This window comes from Nannospalax galili, unplaced genomic scaffold, assembly GCF_000622305.1.
Source record: "Nannospalax galili isolate Female #2095 unplaced genomic scaffold, S.galili_v1.0 scaffold147, whole genome shotgun sequence".
Lineage (NCBI taxonomy): Eukaryota > Metazoa > Chordata > Mammalia > Rodentia > Spalacidae > Nannospalax > Nannospalax galili.
In genome coordinates, this window is record NW_008355800.1 from 1,712,115 (window position 1) to 1,727,721 (window position 15,607).

The 15,607-nt window shown below is 37.2% G+C and overlaps 1 protein-coding gene across 1 annotated transcript in view; it reads left to right on the top strand.

Annotated features, from left to right (window-relative positions):
• The window catches only part of LOC103750595 (nucleolar protein 4), an 88,160-nt gene extending 73,171 nt beyond the window's left edge, over window positions 1–14,989 (top strand). Inside the window, exons 2-3 of the mRNA XM_008853717.3 lie at window positions 13,904–14,053; window positions 14,949–14,989. Of these exons, the coding sequence (XP_008851939.1) occupies window positions 13,904–14,053; window positions 14,949–14,966 (168 nt within the window). The 3' untranslated portion in view covers window positions 14,967–14,989. The remainder of the gene's footprint in view (window positions 1–13,903; window positions 14,054–14,948) is intronic.
• The last annotated feature ends 618 nt before the right edge of the window (window positions 14,990–15,607 follow it).

Here is a 15,607-nt window from a genome sequence, read left to right on the forward strand (position 1 = left end):
ACTATCATAATCTATCAGCTATCTCTTTTATCATCCATCTATCTATCATCCATCATCTATCTATCTATCTATCTGTCTGTCTGTCTATCTATCTATCTTTCTATCTATCTATTTATCTCTATCTGTCTGTCTATCTATCTATCTCTATATATTATCTATCTTTCTATCTGTCTATCTATCTATCATCTATCTATCTATCTATTATCTATCTATCTATCATCTATCTATCATCTATCTATCTATCTATCTATCTATCTAATTGTCTATCATCATCTATCTATCCATCCATCTACCTCTCCATCCATCCATCCTTCTATCTATCTGCATGTGCACCTCCAATTGTGCATCTGATGAAGAGACTTCTCTTTTATTCACTGTATCAACTTTGCTCCTTTGTCTAAATCAGTGTCCCATACTTATGTGCCCATTATAGGCTCTTTACTCATATTTTTGATAAATATTTTTTTTTGCCAATGTCACACTGTCTTGATTACAACAGCTTTACTGTGAGTCCTCCAGTGAGGTGTGGTGTGTGACTTCTAAGTACCTTCTCCTTTTTTATTATATTGACAATTTTTGGTACCTTTTCTGTTTCCTTCATTTTTTTGTCAATACTATGGTTTTATATAACAGTATCAGATATTTGAGGAATACATATTATATACAGTAAACAATCACTATTTGTTGCTAGCTTCATGAATTTCAGGTAGAGTTCAATTAACCCTCAAGTAAAGCCAACTGTATAAATATGTAATTACCTTGAGGAAACCAAGGTTTAGAAAATAGTATTGGGAAGTTACCCGACATAACTCAGGTAGTGACTGATGAAGAACCACAGTCCACCTCAGAGAGGCATAAAAATGTCCCAGTACCTACAACGTGAACCAAGTTCTGGCAATGAAATTGTAATAATTAGCTTGGTTATAAAGAAAATGTACATTAATCGAACATATATCAATGATACCCTATATACCATAGACAATTGTAGGTATTAAATTTTATTTCATTTTCTAAAAAAGTCATACATGTATACAGTGTTTTGACACTATTCATTCCCCTACCACTTCCCTCCAACTTCCCCTAGGAGCAGTCAACTCATCTTTCTCTGGATTTCACGCTATTCCTGATTATTTATTATTATTATTATTATTATTATTGTTCTTCTTCTTATTGTCCCACTGAGTTCAGTTAGTACTCACCATATGCACAAGGGTGTGTATTCATCCCCTGGGACATGAGCAATATACCAGTGGCCACACTCATAAAGAAAAGTGACTTTCTCTCCCTCAGCAGCCTTCAACTACTAAGAGCTCTTTAACTAGGAGTGGGCCTTGTATCCCCTTCCCCCATCCATGCTGGGATTTTGACTGTCTTGATCTTGTGTAGGTCATGTGCAGGCACCCACAGCTGCTGGGAATTTGTCACACCCAGAAAACAGCATTTCCCAGCTCTCCTCCTGTGTTCGTTGCACCTCTGTTACTCTGATGAAACATGATCAAGGCAGCTTAGAGAAAGAAGAGAAGAATTTGTCTTAAGGTTCCAGAGGGAGCTTCCATAGTGGTGGGGGAAGGCATGACGACAGCAGGTGGGAAGATGGGAAAACTGAGCACTCACATTTTCACACAGGCACAGGAAGCAGAGAAACTGGAAATCTGGCAAGACTTACGAACTCTCAAATCCAGCCTCAGCAACGTACTTCCTCCAGAGTAATCACACCTCATAAAGGTTCCATGATCCACCCCAAATAGCACCGTGAACTGGGGACCCAGTGCCCTAATACTTGGAGTCTATGGGGGACACTAATAAAAGCACCAGACCTCCCATCCCCCAGATCTTAGATTCTTCCCACCCATTCTTCCATGATGCTCCCCAAGCCTTGGATAGTGGGAGGTTGATATAGATAGACCGCTCTATAACTAAGCATTCACAGTCACTGATTCTAAGCACTTTGATCAGTTATGGGTCTGTGTGTTAAAGGCCTGTTCCTGAAGATGCTTCCCACTTGGGTTGCAGGACATGGAAAAATCGAGCCCAAGTTAAGCAGGATACTTTCTCCCTGCTGACTGGCTTTCACAGAAAGCAAAATACAGGGAGACAACATCACTGATCTTACTCACCACTGGACTATGCATGCTGCAATATACAAAGCAACCTGCCAGGCAAGTTGTGCCCACTGGTGCAATAGTGGCATGACAGTTATGGGGGGCAACCAACTGCTTTCTGGTTGGATTTAAGGTCTGTTCCACAGGAGGGATTCCATGTCTGTTACTGTAAACCTCATCAAAGCCCATGACTAGGGAGAGCATAGGCCCTATGGGGAAACCCACTGTGCTGTTTTGCTAAATGTTCATATTTTCAAGATACCTTCATTTTTTTCTAGATTATTTTTCCCTTTTACTAAGTTTTTGTGATTTTCATACAATATATGGTATCTAGGTTACCTCCCCTATCACTACATCCGCTTTCTGCTCCCACCCAGTTTAATGCACCATGTCTTGTATGGTCTATAGAGTCTGATTTGTGTCTCCAAATGTCTGTCAGTGTGGGTCCATCTACTGGAGCCTGGTTAACCTACCCAAAATCCCACGCTTGAAAGAGCCTGTCTCTGTCCCTCCCAGCAGCCATCTGTTGTTACAATTTCCTTAGGTGGTTTGGAGTTTCTTACCGATTCCCTCATGTCTGTGCTGGGCTCTTTTTTCTGATTTGAGGTTGCATGGGACTTGTGCATGCTGTCACTGTTCCTGTGAGTTCATATGAGTAGCTGGCCGCTGTCTGGAAAACTCTGTCTTTGTGATCATCCATCCACCAGCTCTGGCTCTTACAGTCTTTCCTCCTGTCTTCCTCAATGATCCCTGAGCCTCTGGGGGCAGAAGTTTGATGCAGTGTCCCATTCAGGGATGAGCGCTCTGCGGCCTCTTGTTCTCTGCACATTGGCCAGTTATGAGTTTCTGTGTCAATCGCTGTCTGTTGCATAAAGAAACATCTATGGTGAGTTGAGAGATAATATTAATTCTGCCAAGACAAGATACCTGATGATCTGGGATGGGATTGAATCCCTGTGAGCTGGGGAAGTCTGAGCACTAAGATAGCAGGAGACTAGGAAACCTGAAACCACCTTCTCAATATTTATGCTTATACCCACTGATTTTTGCTGCTCTAGGTGTTAAAAATAAGTTTTTAAAATCAGGGTTTATGACTCACAAGATTAACTTCTTGACTCTAAAATATTTAAAAGATATATTTCATCATTTTTAAAAATCATTTCCTCCCAAATATATTTATGTGAAAGATTACTGGCCATGAGAACCACACACCCTTTAAGCTATTTAAAAGTCATTAACATTGTTGTGAATATTAGTCACGAATATTTCACTTGCTTTCTCTGGCTCCTAGTCTCAAATGTATAAACAGGAACTTTCCGCTCTTTATGCAATGACCATACCCCTCTAAAGACGAAAATGAGAGATAATGAAGTTATAATTTCCACTCACAGCCAAATACTGAATTATCCAGAGTGCTCAAATGAGTAATTCTTCATGGGGGTGGGGGACATAATATGGCTCAGTGGATAAAGGCGTGTACTACCAAGCCTGACAATATAAAAATATTGCCAGTAACTTAAATACATCACGAGATCTTAGAAAAAATGCAGTATATTAAAACCTTAATCCGATTTATAAGCATACCTGATAACCTGGGTTCCATTCTTGGAACCCACATGGTGGAAGGAGAAAACTGACTTTTTCACATGTACCATGGTATATGTGAACCCATCAAGAAATAAATGTTTAACAAATCTTCAAGGAACCCTACACTTACAGCAACGTGTTCAGTTTTCAAGGAGGGAATTCTAGTTTTTGTGCTGTCTTGAATATTGTTATAAACCGCTTATTAGGTTCTTGCACTGTTACGGAAAAGCATGGAAAAGGCACAGAAACATGCGATCCCAATAAACAGCTGGCTGGATCAGTCCCCTAAAGTGCAAGTGATTTGTGCTTCCAGGAAAGGCAGCAGCCGCATGTGTCAGGGCAGTGTTGAAGTGTCCTCATGTAAGACAGTGTGTGGCGAACAGAGCTCATTGTGCCTGATCCTGAGCACATGGCGGAGCTGTGTCTGTCCTCTTTGTACTGGCAAACCTGGACCTCCTGTAACATTCACTTTTGTTTGTGCTGAAAAGCGGATGAAAATCTCATATAAATAATTGTAATTATCTTCTCATTGAAGAAACATAAACTTGGAATCCAATACTGTTTTCATGAGTAAATTGTCAATTTTGGAATGAATACAATTTATTTTCTTGCAAACGAATAACTGGGCAAAGTAAACGAGCTTTGTATGGTTTTGCTTGGCAGATTTTTTTTTTTTTGTAGATTCAAAATTCTCATTTTCTCTTTATGTAGCTTTTACTTTGCCTTGTTTTTCTTTTCCCCAAAATATTATCTGCTTAAAATTCTTCCATTTCTGTTTTTTTTCCTTTAAAAATTATTGCCAGTAACTTAAATACATCAAGAGATCTTAGAAAAATATATTAAAATCTTAATCTGATTTATAAGCATACTATTCACATAAAATTAGTATGTTTATTGATCAATACATAAAACTTAAATGTTGAGCCTGTAAATTTTCTTATAAGTTATTTAATCAATCAGATGCTTTATTTATATGGATAATTTGTGAACTGAAGCCTTTCAGGTCAAATGGCATGATCTTTCTCTAAGGTTAAAAGAGACAGTTAGTGGGCTGGAGAGATTTCTCAGTGGTTAAGAGTACTTGCTACTCTTGCAGAAAACCTAGGTTCTGTTCCTAGCACCCATCCAAAGGCTCAGGATCATCAGCCACTCTAGTTCCAAAGGGTACAATGACCTCTTCTGTACTCCATGGGCACCAGGCACACACGTGGTGGACATACATACATGCAATCAAAACACTCATAAACATAAAATCAGCAAAAATAAAAGACAGTTTGGAGCATAAGATGGTCAAATGAAAAATTAGCTTCTGCTTGCATGAATAGGTAGCTTTCAGTAAAAATAAAATGTCTCAGGTGATGGTGAGACAGATTATTTACTGATGGTCTTTGTAAACTCTTGAGTCTGGAATGCTTGAAAATTGAGTGCTGGGAACTTTGTGCTCATGTCTCTCATCTGTTTTGTTCATCATGTCTTCGCAGTATTGTTATTTCTAAGTTGGCAGCACTTCTGATGCTGGTTTTACGTATTTCAATAAAATTGCTGCTATTCATACCAAATATTTTATGATTATAATGATTTTTACTGTGGAGGGGCAGGTGCATTTCCACTGACTTCTTCCTGAACAGTAAATAATCTATATCGGCCTTAATTAGTTAGATGCAGTGATGCAATGATCTCTCTCTCTCTCTCTCTCTCTCTCTCTCTCTCTCTCTTGTATGTTTGTGATTTATTTGTTTGAGTGTGTACAAGTCATAGTGCATATGTGAGAGGGTGAGAGTGGAGAGAATGTGATCAAAATACACTGTATATGTGTCTGAAACTCCCAAACAATAGATAGAAATAATGTCAACAGTTCAGTAGTTGTTCAGTTTGAAACATGAAAATTTGACATACAAATGTTGTTTGTGATTGAGAAAAAATATTGTGAGATGCCTTGGTTTGAACAGTGCTATTCTGAGATGATGTAACCTTGTCTTACAATGTTGGACCGTAACCATCCCTAGAGCAGAAGGACTGACTATATGAAACCAATCACCCACCACAGTTATTTCTGCATTAATTCTTCTTATCTACCTCATCATAGAGTTGGAAATCAGGAATTACAGAAGACGAATTTAAAACGCTGTGTCTTCCGAATAGACCCTGTGAAGCTGAGAAGAGAGGGACAGACTGATGTGTCGGCACTTCAGCTTAAATGATGTTTGATGTTATTGTGCTCTTGCTATCTGTAAGGATGTCACCTCTTATTTATCATTTTTACAACCTTACCTTCCATTTTTTATGTCTGCATGGATCATCTCACCAATTGGCAATTAGCAAGCTTGCAAAATTTAATTAAAATGAGGGTGACTCAGTTTTTAGGTTGGCTCTTCTGACTTTCACCATTACTGCAATGTATTAACACAACAGGCTGTTAAAAAACAACCAGTCATGCTGTTAAGCACAGCATGGGAGGATATGCTTGGCAAATCCTGATGCTATCATATTTTATTAGATTAATTTTTTTCAGTCATAGCAGTGGTTTTCTTAGGACCCTGAAATGTAGTGCTAGATGAATTAAGTTCCTCCTCTCTGACATTTGCACATCTTTATTTTGAAAAATTTGTTCTATTGAATATTCACTGAATTCAGTAAATATGCTATTAGTTCATCTTTTCATTTATTTTTTTATTTTTTTATGTGTATGAGTATAATGCCTGCATGTATGTAAATGCACCCTGTAGAGCAGTGCCCACGGGGGTCAGAAAAGGTCATTGTATCCCCTGGAACTGGAGTTATACATGGTTGTTAGCTGCAATGTGGGTGTTGGGAATCTAACCCAAGTCCTTTGCAAGAGCAGCCAGTGCTCTTAACCACTGAGCCAGATCTCCAGCACATTTTATATTTTGTAAAGATGTATCTTATTTTTTTTAATGTTGTGTAAGTGTCTGCAGAGGTTAGAGGCATTGGAGTCCCTTGGAACTGGAATTCCACGTGGTGGTGAACCACTCAGTACAGGTGTTATGAACCAAACTTGGGTCCCCTGCAAGAGTAGTATGCATGATTATCTCTTGAGTCATCTCTCTAGCCCCTGACTCACTTACCTTAATTGATACAAAATATTGGTATTCTTGGTTGACTTTTGATAAATCTAGATATAATTGTTACTGTTTTAGAAAATCTAAAAATAGTTGGAAAAATGGAGCCATTACGAAAATTTAAAATAAATTAAATTATTAAGTAATTTATATAAAAACAAATACAATATGCCGATGCCTAATTCTTTCGTTATGATAGTATCTCTTCTCTTGGAGGTGTTATTCTCATCTAGAAGATCAATGTGCTGAAAATACCACATAATGCTACAGTTTTATTCATTTCTTCCCAGCTATTGGTTCAGTGATTATGCATGTCCTTCCTCCCTCCCCAGTCCAAGCGCCCCCACTGCCCCCCTCAACACTGATCTCCCATGGGAGGGCATGGATGGGAGAAGTGGTCTGAATTCGATTAAGAACTATTATATGAAATGCACAAAAACTCAACAGAAATATTAAAAGAACGGTAATGGTGGAAATATTCATACCACAGAAACCAGAAAACTGTAAGTCAGAGCTCGAGTCATTGCTTTCCTCTTTGTCCTCACATGGTATTTGAATTAAGTTTCAGTTTACTGAACAAATTTTAGTTTATTATGAAAGTTTAACATTGGGTCAAATATCATATTAACATATAAAATATTGTGACAATGGTTTGTAGGTTGGGAAGAAATTTGATTTTTCATATAATAGTTCAATAAAACCATAAGTTAGTTAAACTAAGAAACTATAAAAGCTAATTCTCTGAGAATTAGTCATCTATATTGAATTTAATATGAAGAATAAAGCGTTTTATTCTTATTTATAAATTATAAGCCACGCATCTTTCATGTCAGTAGAACTGATAATAATGTGCATGTTTTCTGCTTCTCTCATGAGGTAGTTGTGCTTGGCAGCCTACAGCATTCCTGCTTCACTAGAGTATGTGAGCCCTTTTGACAACTCTGTGTGCATCCATGTGTGCGGACTGTTTGCATCAATAGCTCCTGAGCCCTCCCTTGTCCCCATAACGCAGTGGTTGGAACCCAGGCCCTTATGCATTATAGGCAAATGCTTCACTTCTGATCTACATAAGACTCCAGGTCCTCCTCTTCCTCCCCATCCTCACACATCTTTAACTCAAAATCTCAGATTACTGGGTAGCTCATTTTTTCACTTTTATTGAAGTCTAATTCACCCACTATATAATTCAGCATTTAAAGTTCTTTTACTAAGTTTGGAGGGTTGCAAAACCATCACCATCATCTGATTTTAGAGTAATTTTGTTCTTCAAGGACTGTAGCTGCTGGCAGTCAGTTCTTCTTTTCCCGTTTCCTAATCTTAAATAAGCAATGACCTGCTTTCTATCATTACATTTCCCTGTGTCTGATTCTGCACATGAACTGATAAACACGTTGTGTGGTCTTCTGTGTCTCACTTTTCTCAGTCAGTGTCTTCAAGATTCATTCATAAAATATCATGGACAATACTCTGTGCCTCTGTGTTCAAGTAACATACACTTGAATGGTTGCGTGATATCCTATGTATGCAGACATCATTTCTGGGCATTTAAATTGTTGTTGTCTTTTTGAGACAGGGTCTCCCTATAGCCCCTGTTGGTCTGAAACTCACTATGTAGACTAGACTGGCCTTGAACTCACAGAGATCTGCCAGCTTCTGTCTCCTGAGTAATGCTTGTATTACAGGCATTTGCCTCCATGTCCAGTGGGGCATTTGAATTTTTATACCTGACGATTAAAGGATGCTATTATTAATATTAGTATTGTTTTCAAAGCAACTGCATGATTTAGCATTGAAATCAAGAGTGCACAAGGGTTGTTTCTCTAAATTCTCACAGTATATTTTGATTTTAGTAATCTCAGTGAGTGTGAAGTGGTGACTCAGTGATTCCTTGATTATATTTCCCCATGAATAATGGTGGTTGTCTTAGTTTGAGTCTGTTTTCTATTGGAGCATCTTTAGAGAAATCTATACTCACAGTCTTTCCCAATGTCTACATTGATTCATTTGGCATTTTATTATTGAATTATGCTTTCTTGTGCTGTGAATTAAGGTCCTTATTGGACAAATGATCTCCAAATGCTTTTCAAAAAAGATGAACCTGCCATGGTGGTACAGGCCTTTAATTGCAGCACTTGAGAGGTAGAGCAGGTGAATCTCTATGAGATTGAGTCCAGCCTGGTCCACATACTGAGTTCCAGGCTAGCTGAGACTCCAGAGAGACTGAATCTCAAAAGAAAGAAAGAAAAAGATGCATTTTAGTGCATGTGAGTGTTTGCTCCAGGGGAAGTCAGAAGAGGGCAGTGGATCTCTTGGAGCTGGTGTTACAGGCAGTTGGGAGTCACCTGAGGTAGGTGCTGGGAACCAAACTCTAGTCCACAGGAAGAGCAGAAATCACGCTTAACAGCTGAACCATCTCTGTGTGCCTAAGATCTTCATGCAGTTTATCCAGTGTTTGAGGGCTGCCATTCTGCTTTATTGTGCTGCATCATTTGCAGCAAAACGTTTTTACTTTTAATGTTATGATTTTTGCTTTGCTTTTGGTGTTTTCACCAACATTTTCCTCTGATAGTGTCCTGCAAGACTTTCATGATCTAGCTCTTGTGTTTAGTTCTTATATTCCAAATCTAGCAGACAAAGACCCGCTCTGTTGTGTTGCATGTGGCTGCTTAGTTGTCTTGGTCCCATTTGTGGGAAAGAATGCTCCTTCGTGATGTTTCATGAGTCCTCTTAAGAATTAATTTTCTAACTGTAAGGCTTTATTTCTGAAATTTATATTCTATGTTACTCATTCATACGTACAATTTTCATGCTATTAGTTGTGTTAATTGTGGTATTGGATTTATAGTAAGCCTTGAAATTAAGAAGGATGTAAGCTCTAAGCATTATCTTTTAAAAGATTATTTTAGCTATTCCAATTCCCTTGCATTTACGTATATTATCATAAAATCAACTTGTCATTTAAAAAATCCAATTAGAATATAAGAATGAGACTTCATTGATTCTGTAAATCAACCTTATCTTTTTATTTTTATTTTGTGTGTGTGAATGCTTTGCTTGCATGTATGTAAAGGCACTCTTGTTGTGCAATACCCATGGAGGCCAGAAGAGGGCAAGGAATCCCATGGAACTGGAGTCAAGGATGCTTGTTAGCCAGCCATGTGGGTGCTGGGAATCCAATCTGGGTCCTCTGGAAGAGCATCCAGTTCTCTTAACTGCTGAGCCATCATCTCTCCAGCCCCATGTTACTAAATTTACAAAGCGTTGTTGTCTTAACTGCATTTTCTTCTGACTCATGAATAGAATACCTTGTCATTTACTTATGTCACTTTATTTTTTTTTTAGAAAACATTTTGCGATTTTTCAGGGTAAAAGTCTTAAGCTTTTTTTATTAATATATCTCAATTTATTCCTAAATCTTCTATTGTTTAGGTGTCTGAATTTGTGACATTATTTTTCCTAATTCAGCTTCTGATTGTTACTAATGAACAGAAGTACAATTGCTTTTTAAATACTGAATTTGAACTCCTTTATAAATCCTAACAATTTTTAGAAAGAGATTCCTTAGAATTTTCAGTGTATGAGATCAGGCCTTCTCATAAGTGATGTGCAAATAATTACAATGATAGGTTTGTCTTTCTTTCCAATATGAATGCCTGGGTTCTCTCTCTCTCTCTCTCTTTCTCTCTTTCTGTCTCTCTATCATTATCTTGCCTAATTTCACTGACTTGAACCAACCATGCGTGCATGGCTCACTATAGGAATCATCTCTGAAGATAGTTTTGTGTTTTAATCATAGAATGTGGGTATTAGATGAGCTTGAATCACAGTTTAGCCATGTGGATCTGCCTGATAGAAAGGTAACAGACCAGTCCCTCTCTCAGTATAGATAATTTTGATATAATTTTGGAAAGCACTGAATTTCCAGTTTCGTAGAAGAATGCTGATGTAAATGATTGTGGGGCCTCTGCAGTAAATGACACCATCAAACAAGCTGGGCAGCCTATTGCTAATGGAACCTGATGGATGAAGAATGGCCAGCCAATGACATCCATACTTATTCCTTAACCTTGTCAATGTTACATTTGTTTTGTGGTTGTTTGTTATTCGTAGTTGTTTTGTTGTGTTGGGCCCTGAACCCAGGGACTTCAGTGTGATAACCACGTGTGCTACCACTGAGCTTCACCTGCACCATTGTTGGAAAAAGGGTCACTAATGATGCAGTTAAGGATTTTGAGATGAATCGATCTTGGATTATCTGGTGGATCTTGTGAGTGTGTGTGCATGTGTGTGTGTGTGTGTGTGTGTGTGTATGTGTGTGTATGATAAGTGCATATATTCATATGCTTCTGTGTGAGTACACATACACCTGCATGCCACACAGCACATGTATGGAGGTCAGAGGACGGCCTTGGGTGTCAGTCCTTCCGTTCTACTTTGTTTGAGGCAGAATATCTTTTTGTTAAGTTCTGTGAATACCAGGATAGCTGGCTTCTAAGCTGGGGTTTCTCCAGTTTTCATCTTCCTATAAGGGTACTACGATTACAGAAACACACCACCATGCTTTATGGGTTCTGAGGATTCAAACTCAGGTCCGAAAGGTTGCACAGCAAGCACTGTACACCATGAGCTATCTCTCATTTCCCATGTGATGAGTCTTAACTACCGTCATGAAGTTCCTTATTAAGGTAGAGATAAATGGAAGGAAGGTACACAGAAGAGAGCCAGAAACTGGAGGAGGCAGAGAATGGTTTTCTATCAGAGCTTCCAGATAAAATATAGTTGTGCTAACAATTTGACTTTGAACTTGTGACCTCCAGGACTATGAAAAAGAAAATTTCATTTTTAAGCAAATTATGTTATAGGAATGGAGACAAACAGAAATTAATATATGACCCTAGAAATCATTTCTTCAATATGTATTTTCTGCACTAGACAGTGAGTGCAGCAAAGCCCTCAGTTATCTACACTTTGCATCATGGTAGGTTTCACAACTAGCATAGGGCTTGGCCATGTTTAGGTTTTGTTGTGTACTTGAGAAAATGAGTAAACAGGATATGATTTTAATGTTTAACTAGGCAAGTAAGATGCAAATGAATCTGGGAACAAACAATATATTACTTTATGTACCTTTGCAATATCTATCCAAAGTTACTACACACTGGGTTATTCAAGAAACAAACAGGAGTAGACAGTAGACACTGTATAGATTTTATGGATTTTATGATGGGGAGAAAGCAAAGTTCTGTGGATAGTTTTATGGATGAATTGAGTTAGAATTTGGATTTCCACCTAGGGAAATGAATGGTGTCTAAAGATAGAGGATGTGGACTTGAAGGAGGCCACTGCCCTTTAAGCTGTGTTTCCAGGCTGATCACTTTTGACTTCCACGTAATTTCTCTATTTCCTTACTGCACACTGGCCCCCTGTCACAAGGCAGGAGCTGTTATTCTTGGGGCTCTGTTATAGAAGAGATGCCTTAAGACTTTAAAGAAGTGATACAAATAAAGGTCTGAAGACTAAACCAGAATGCATCACCGGGAATGTGTGAGGGAATATTTCAAATTGAGCAGCAGTCAAGGGTCTGCTGTTTTGGGGCACTGGCCATCTCATCCGTGCAGTAGCATATGAGTATGCTACTACATACAAAGCTTGCTGCAGACCACAAGTACATGAGTAAAAGCCACAGGTTAACCCCAAAGTAGAAGCTGACTTGCTTGTGGGTTAGCAGTAAATGCAGCATATTAGGGTTACTGTTCAGGGAGGCTCTTGCCTTTGACTCATTCAATACTTAAAACTTCCACTTAATCCTCATGGTGTTTTCTAGCAATAGTGGTTGTCACGATACATCACACTCTAAATGAGAACACTATGCACATGATTGCATTCATGTGAGTGTCTGAGTGTGTAGGAGTGTGTGTGTGTGTTTTTGTGCGTGTGTGTGTGTGTGAGTGTATGTGCAGAGGTGTGTGTTTGCATGGAATCCCTTTCATGCAGTCACAAAACATTAAGCACTTTCATGTGATATTAAAAAATTTCAGTATCTCAATCCTTCCTTCTTAATAATTTATCAGTCATGTGAACTCTTGGCTATTGGCTGTACTTCCCCTGTCGTGATCTATGCCCTACTCTAACCTCCCCAGATGTCAAACTACGTTTCTCCCAAGAAGCTACTATAACAAGGGCCAGGATGGTTACTTTCTGTACTCCTATAGTACTTTGTATTTTAATAGGTCATTAACATGACAAGGGCCACCCACCATTCACTAAGGGTTTGTAATTTGGCAGATTGGGTTACATCCCTTACATACACACTTTCCCTTACTGCTTACAACAGTCTGTGAAATGGGCTCTACTGTCCCTCTTTTGCAGCTGTGAAACTTGCAAGTTAGAGATGCCTACTTAATTTGTACAGATTGTGGAAGATCCACAGTTCACATTAGTTACCTTTAGAGATGTCATTTTAAACTTGTAATATCTCTGTTCCTTGGTATAGAATTGATAAGGGATGTCTTTTATTTCTTAAGTTATGAATTGAGAGGTAGAGACTCTGTTATTTTATTTTTCCAAATACAACTTGCTGGACCTGGCAACTTAAATATTGTTTGAATGAATTGAGTATCTAGAGTGGAATTACTGCAATAAAAATTACTAGGTGGTAAAATTTATGTTACTTTATTTTTAAAGTTATGCTAATGGCTGTGAATCATCTGAGGTGCCTAAAAGATAGAATTGATGGGTAAATATGATTTAGTTAATAACCATGGTTTTGTCCAACTTTATACTTCAATATGTACATAATACATAGAATTATGGGATAGCTGGATATGGTGGTGTCCACCTAGAATCAGAGCACTTGGGATTCGGGTCAGGAGGACTGATTAAGGCCAGCCTGAGTTATATGTAAAACCATGTTTTGAAAAAAAATGGTGGGAAATTTGCTTTAGCATTTCTGAAGTTTTCTGTGGTGATTCTTTGCTTCTTGTTATCAAAACGTTTTGGTTTAATTAGCTTCATGAGTCAAATTGTCAAATTCAAACAACGTCATTAATCTAACGAATTTTTTTGTTTTGTTTTTTTCTTTCTTTCTTTCTTTCTTTCTTTTTTTTTTTTTTTTCCGTTTTGTGTCGTTTCCAGGATGGCGTAGGTGTGGATGAGAAGCTGTCTTTAAGGCGCGTAGCTGTGGTTGAAGATTTCTTTGACATTATCTATTCGATGCATGTGGAAACAGGGCCGAATGGAGAACAAATTCGAAAACACGCTGGACAAAAGAGAACTTACAAAGCGGTAAGTTAAAAAGCAAAAAGAAAGGAAAAAAAGAAGCATGCTTCTGAACTTCCTATGTTTGCATGTTAAGATGGGGTAAAGCAATTAGAAATACTGTTAGGCTAGACTGCATCATGGTCAGAACCCAAACCTACTCCGGGATTATTAGTGCCTATTTTACTTGTAAGTTCACAGTCTATTGCATAAAATTCAAGCCTATCTCTAGAAATCTTATACTGCTTTATTTAATATATATATATAAAGCATAGAATTCCCAGTCAAATAGCTATAAACAGGAAGACATTTAAAATATATTTCAATGTGTCATAATATATGACTTATGGACTGGAAGTTATGAATTTTTATACTACTAATATGTTTACATAGTTCTTATTTCATTCTTATAGTAGCACAGATAAGAAAATTTTATGTATTTTCTTAATTTTCTTTATGTTTTATGATTTTCCTATTTAAAAATATGTTATTTTCATGTATTTAATGCCCATGAACATTTAAAAATGGAAATATATGCTTTTAATGTAAATTATGTGAAAAGCAGATTTAATTAACTGTTAGATACTGGAATATATTTGTTGTCAAAATGAAGTTATATTTCAGGCCTGAAGCTTCTAAGTGTACCTAAAATTTGATCTACACATTTTAATCTACATTTTGCTTAATTAAAAACTTTGTGAAATCATATTAGTATATATATTTCATCCTTTCTAGCAAAATTGAAAAGTAAATTAGTTTTTTTTCCAATATGAGCAAAGTGTACATTACAAGTACTTTCTCAGCAGTCAGAACAATGTCCTTTTTATAAATTCTTACTGAACTTTGCTTTTGGCTACCTTTATATTAACTGTTTTCAGCTATATTGATACACAATATCAGTCTGGATCCATTTTTTTTTCAGATACAGAAAAATGTGTGAAATGCTCAAAGTTTCAAATACAGGTACATATGTTTGAAAATTAGCTACTGAGCATAAGAAATAGCTTCTTTTCCATAACTATTTTTTGCTATATTGCCAGGGTCATATTGAATCTTTGTAGTTGCATAATAACCCTTAATACATATCCTATTGATCCCTTCTCTCTGGTTTTGTTTCTTGGCTGTTTCTAAATTGCATGGTTTGTGGGCAGGCACTACCGTAAGTTTCCTTACATAATTCTGCCACATAAACTTTCTTTTGACTTATGCATCTTAGGAGACATTCTTTTCATGACTACTGACAATGACCTCGTATCTTGATATATTTCTGTAGACTAATATGACTGGACATACTTATTTTGTCTATCTCCTAAGCCAGGATTGTTCTTTTGGATAGACATAGAAAACTTATATATTGATCTACTAATATCACTAACTATGAACTCTTATGGTAATGTATTTTTTTATGAACTAGCTACTTGAACTTGATAGAACTTTGTGGGACAGTTAATTAATACAAGTTCAATTATATTAAATAAAAAATTAAAGCAAAAATGTGAAAAAGTGACTTCATTTATAGAAACATGGTAGTCATACCTGTTTAGGTGCCAAAAGCAATTCAAAATAATTTAGTCTTTAAAA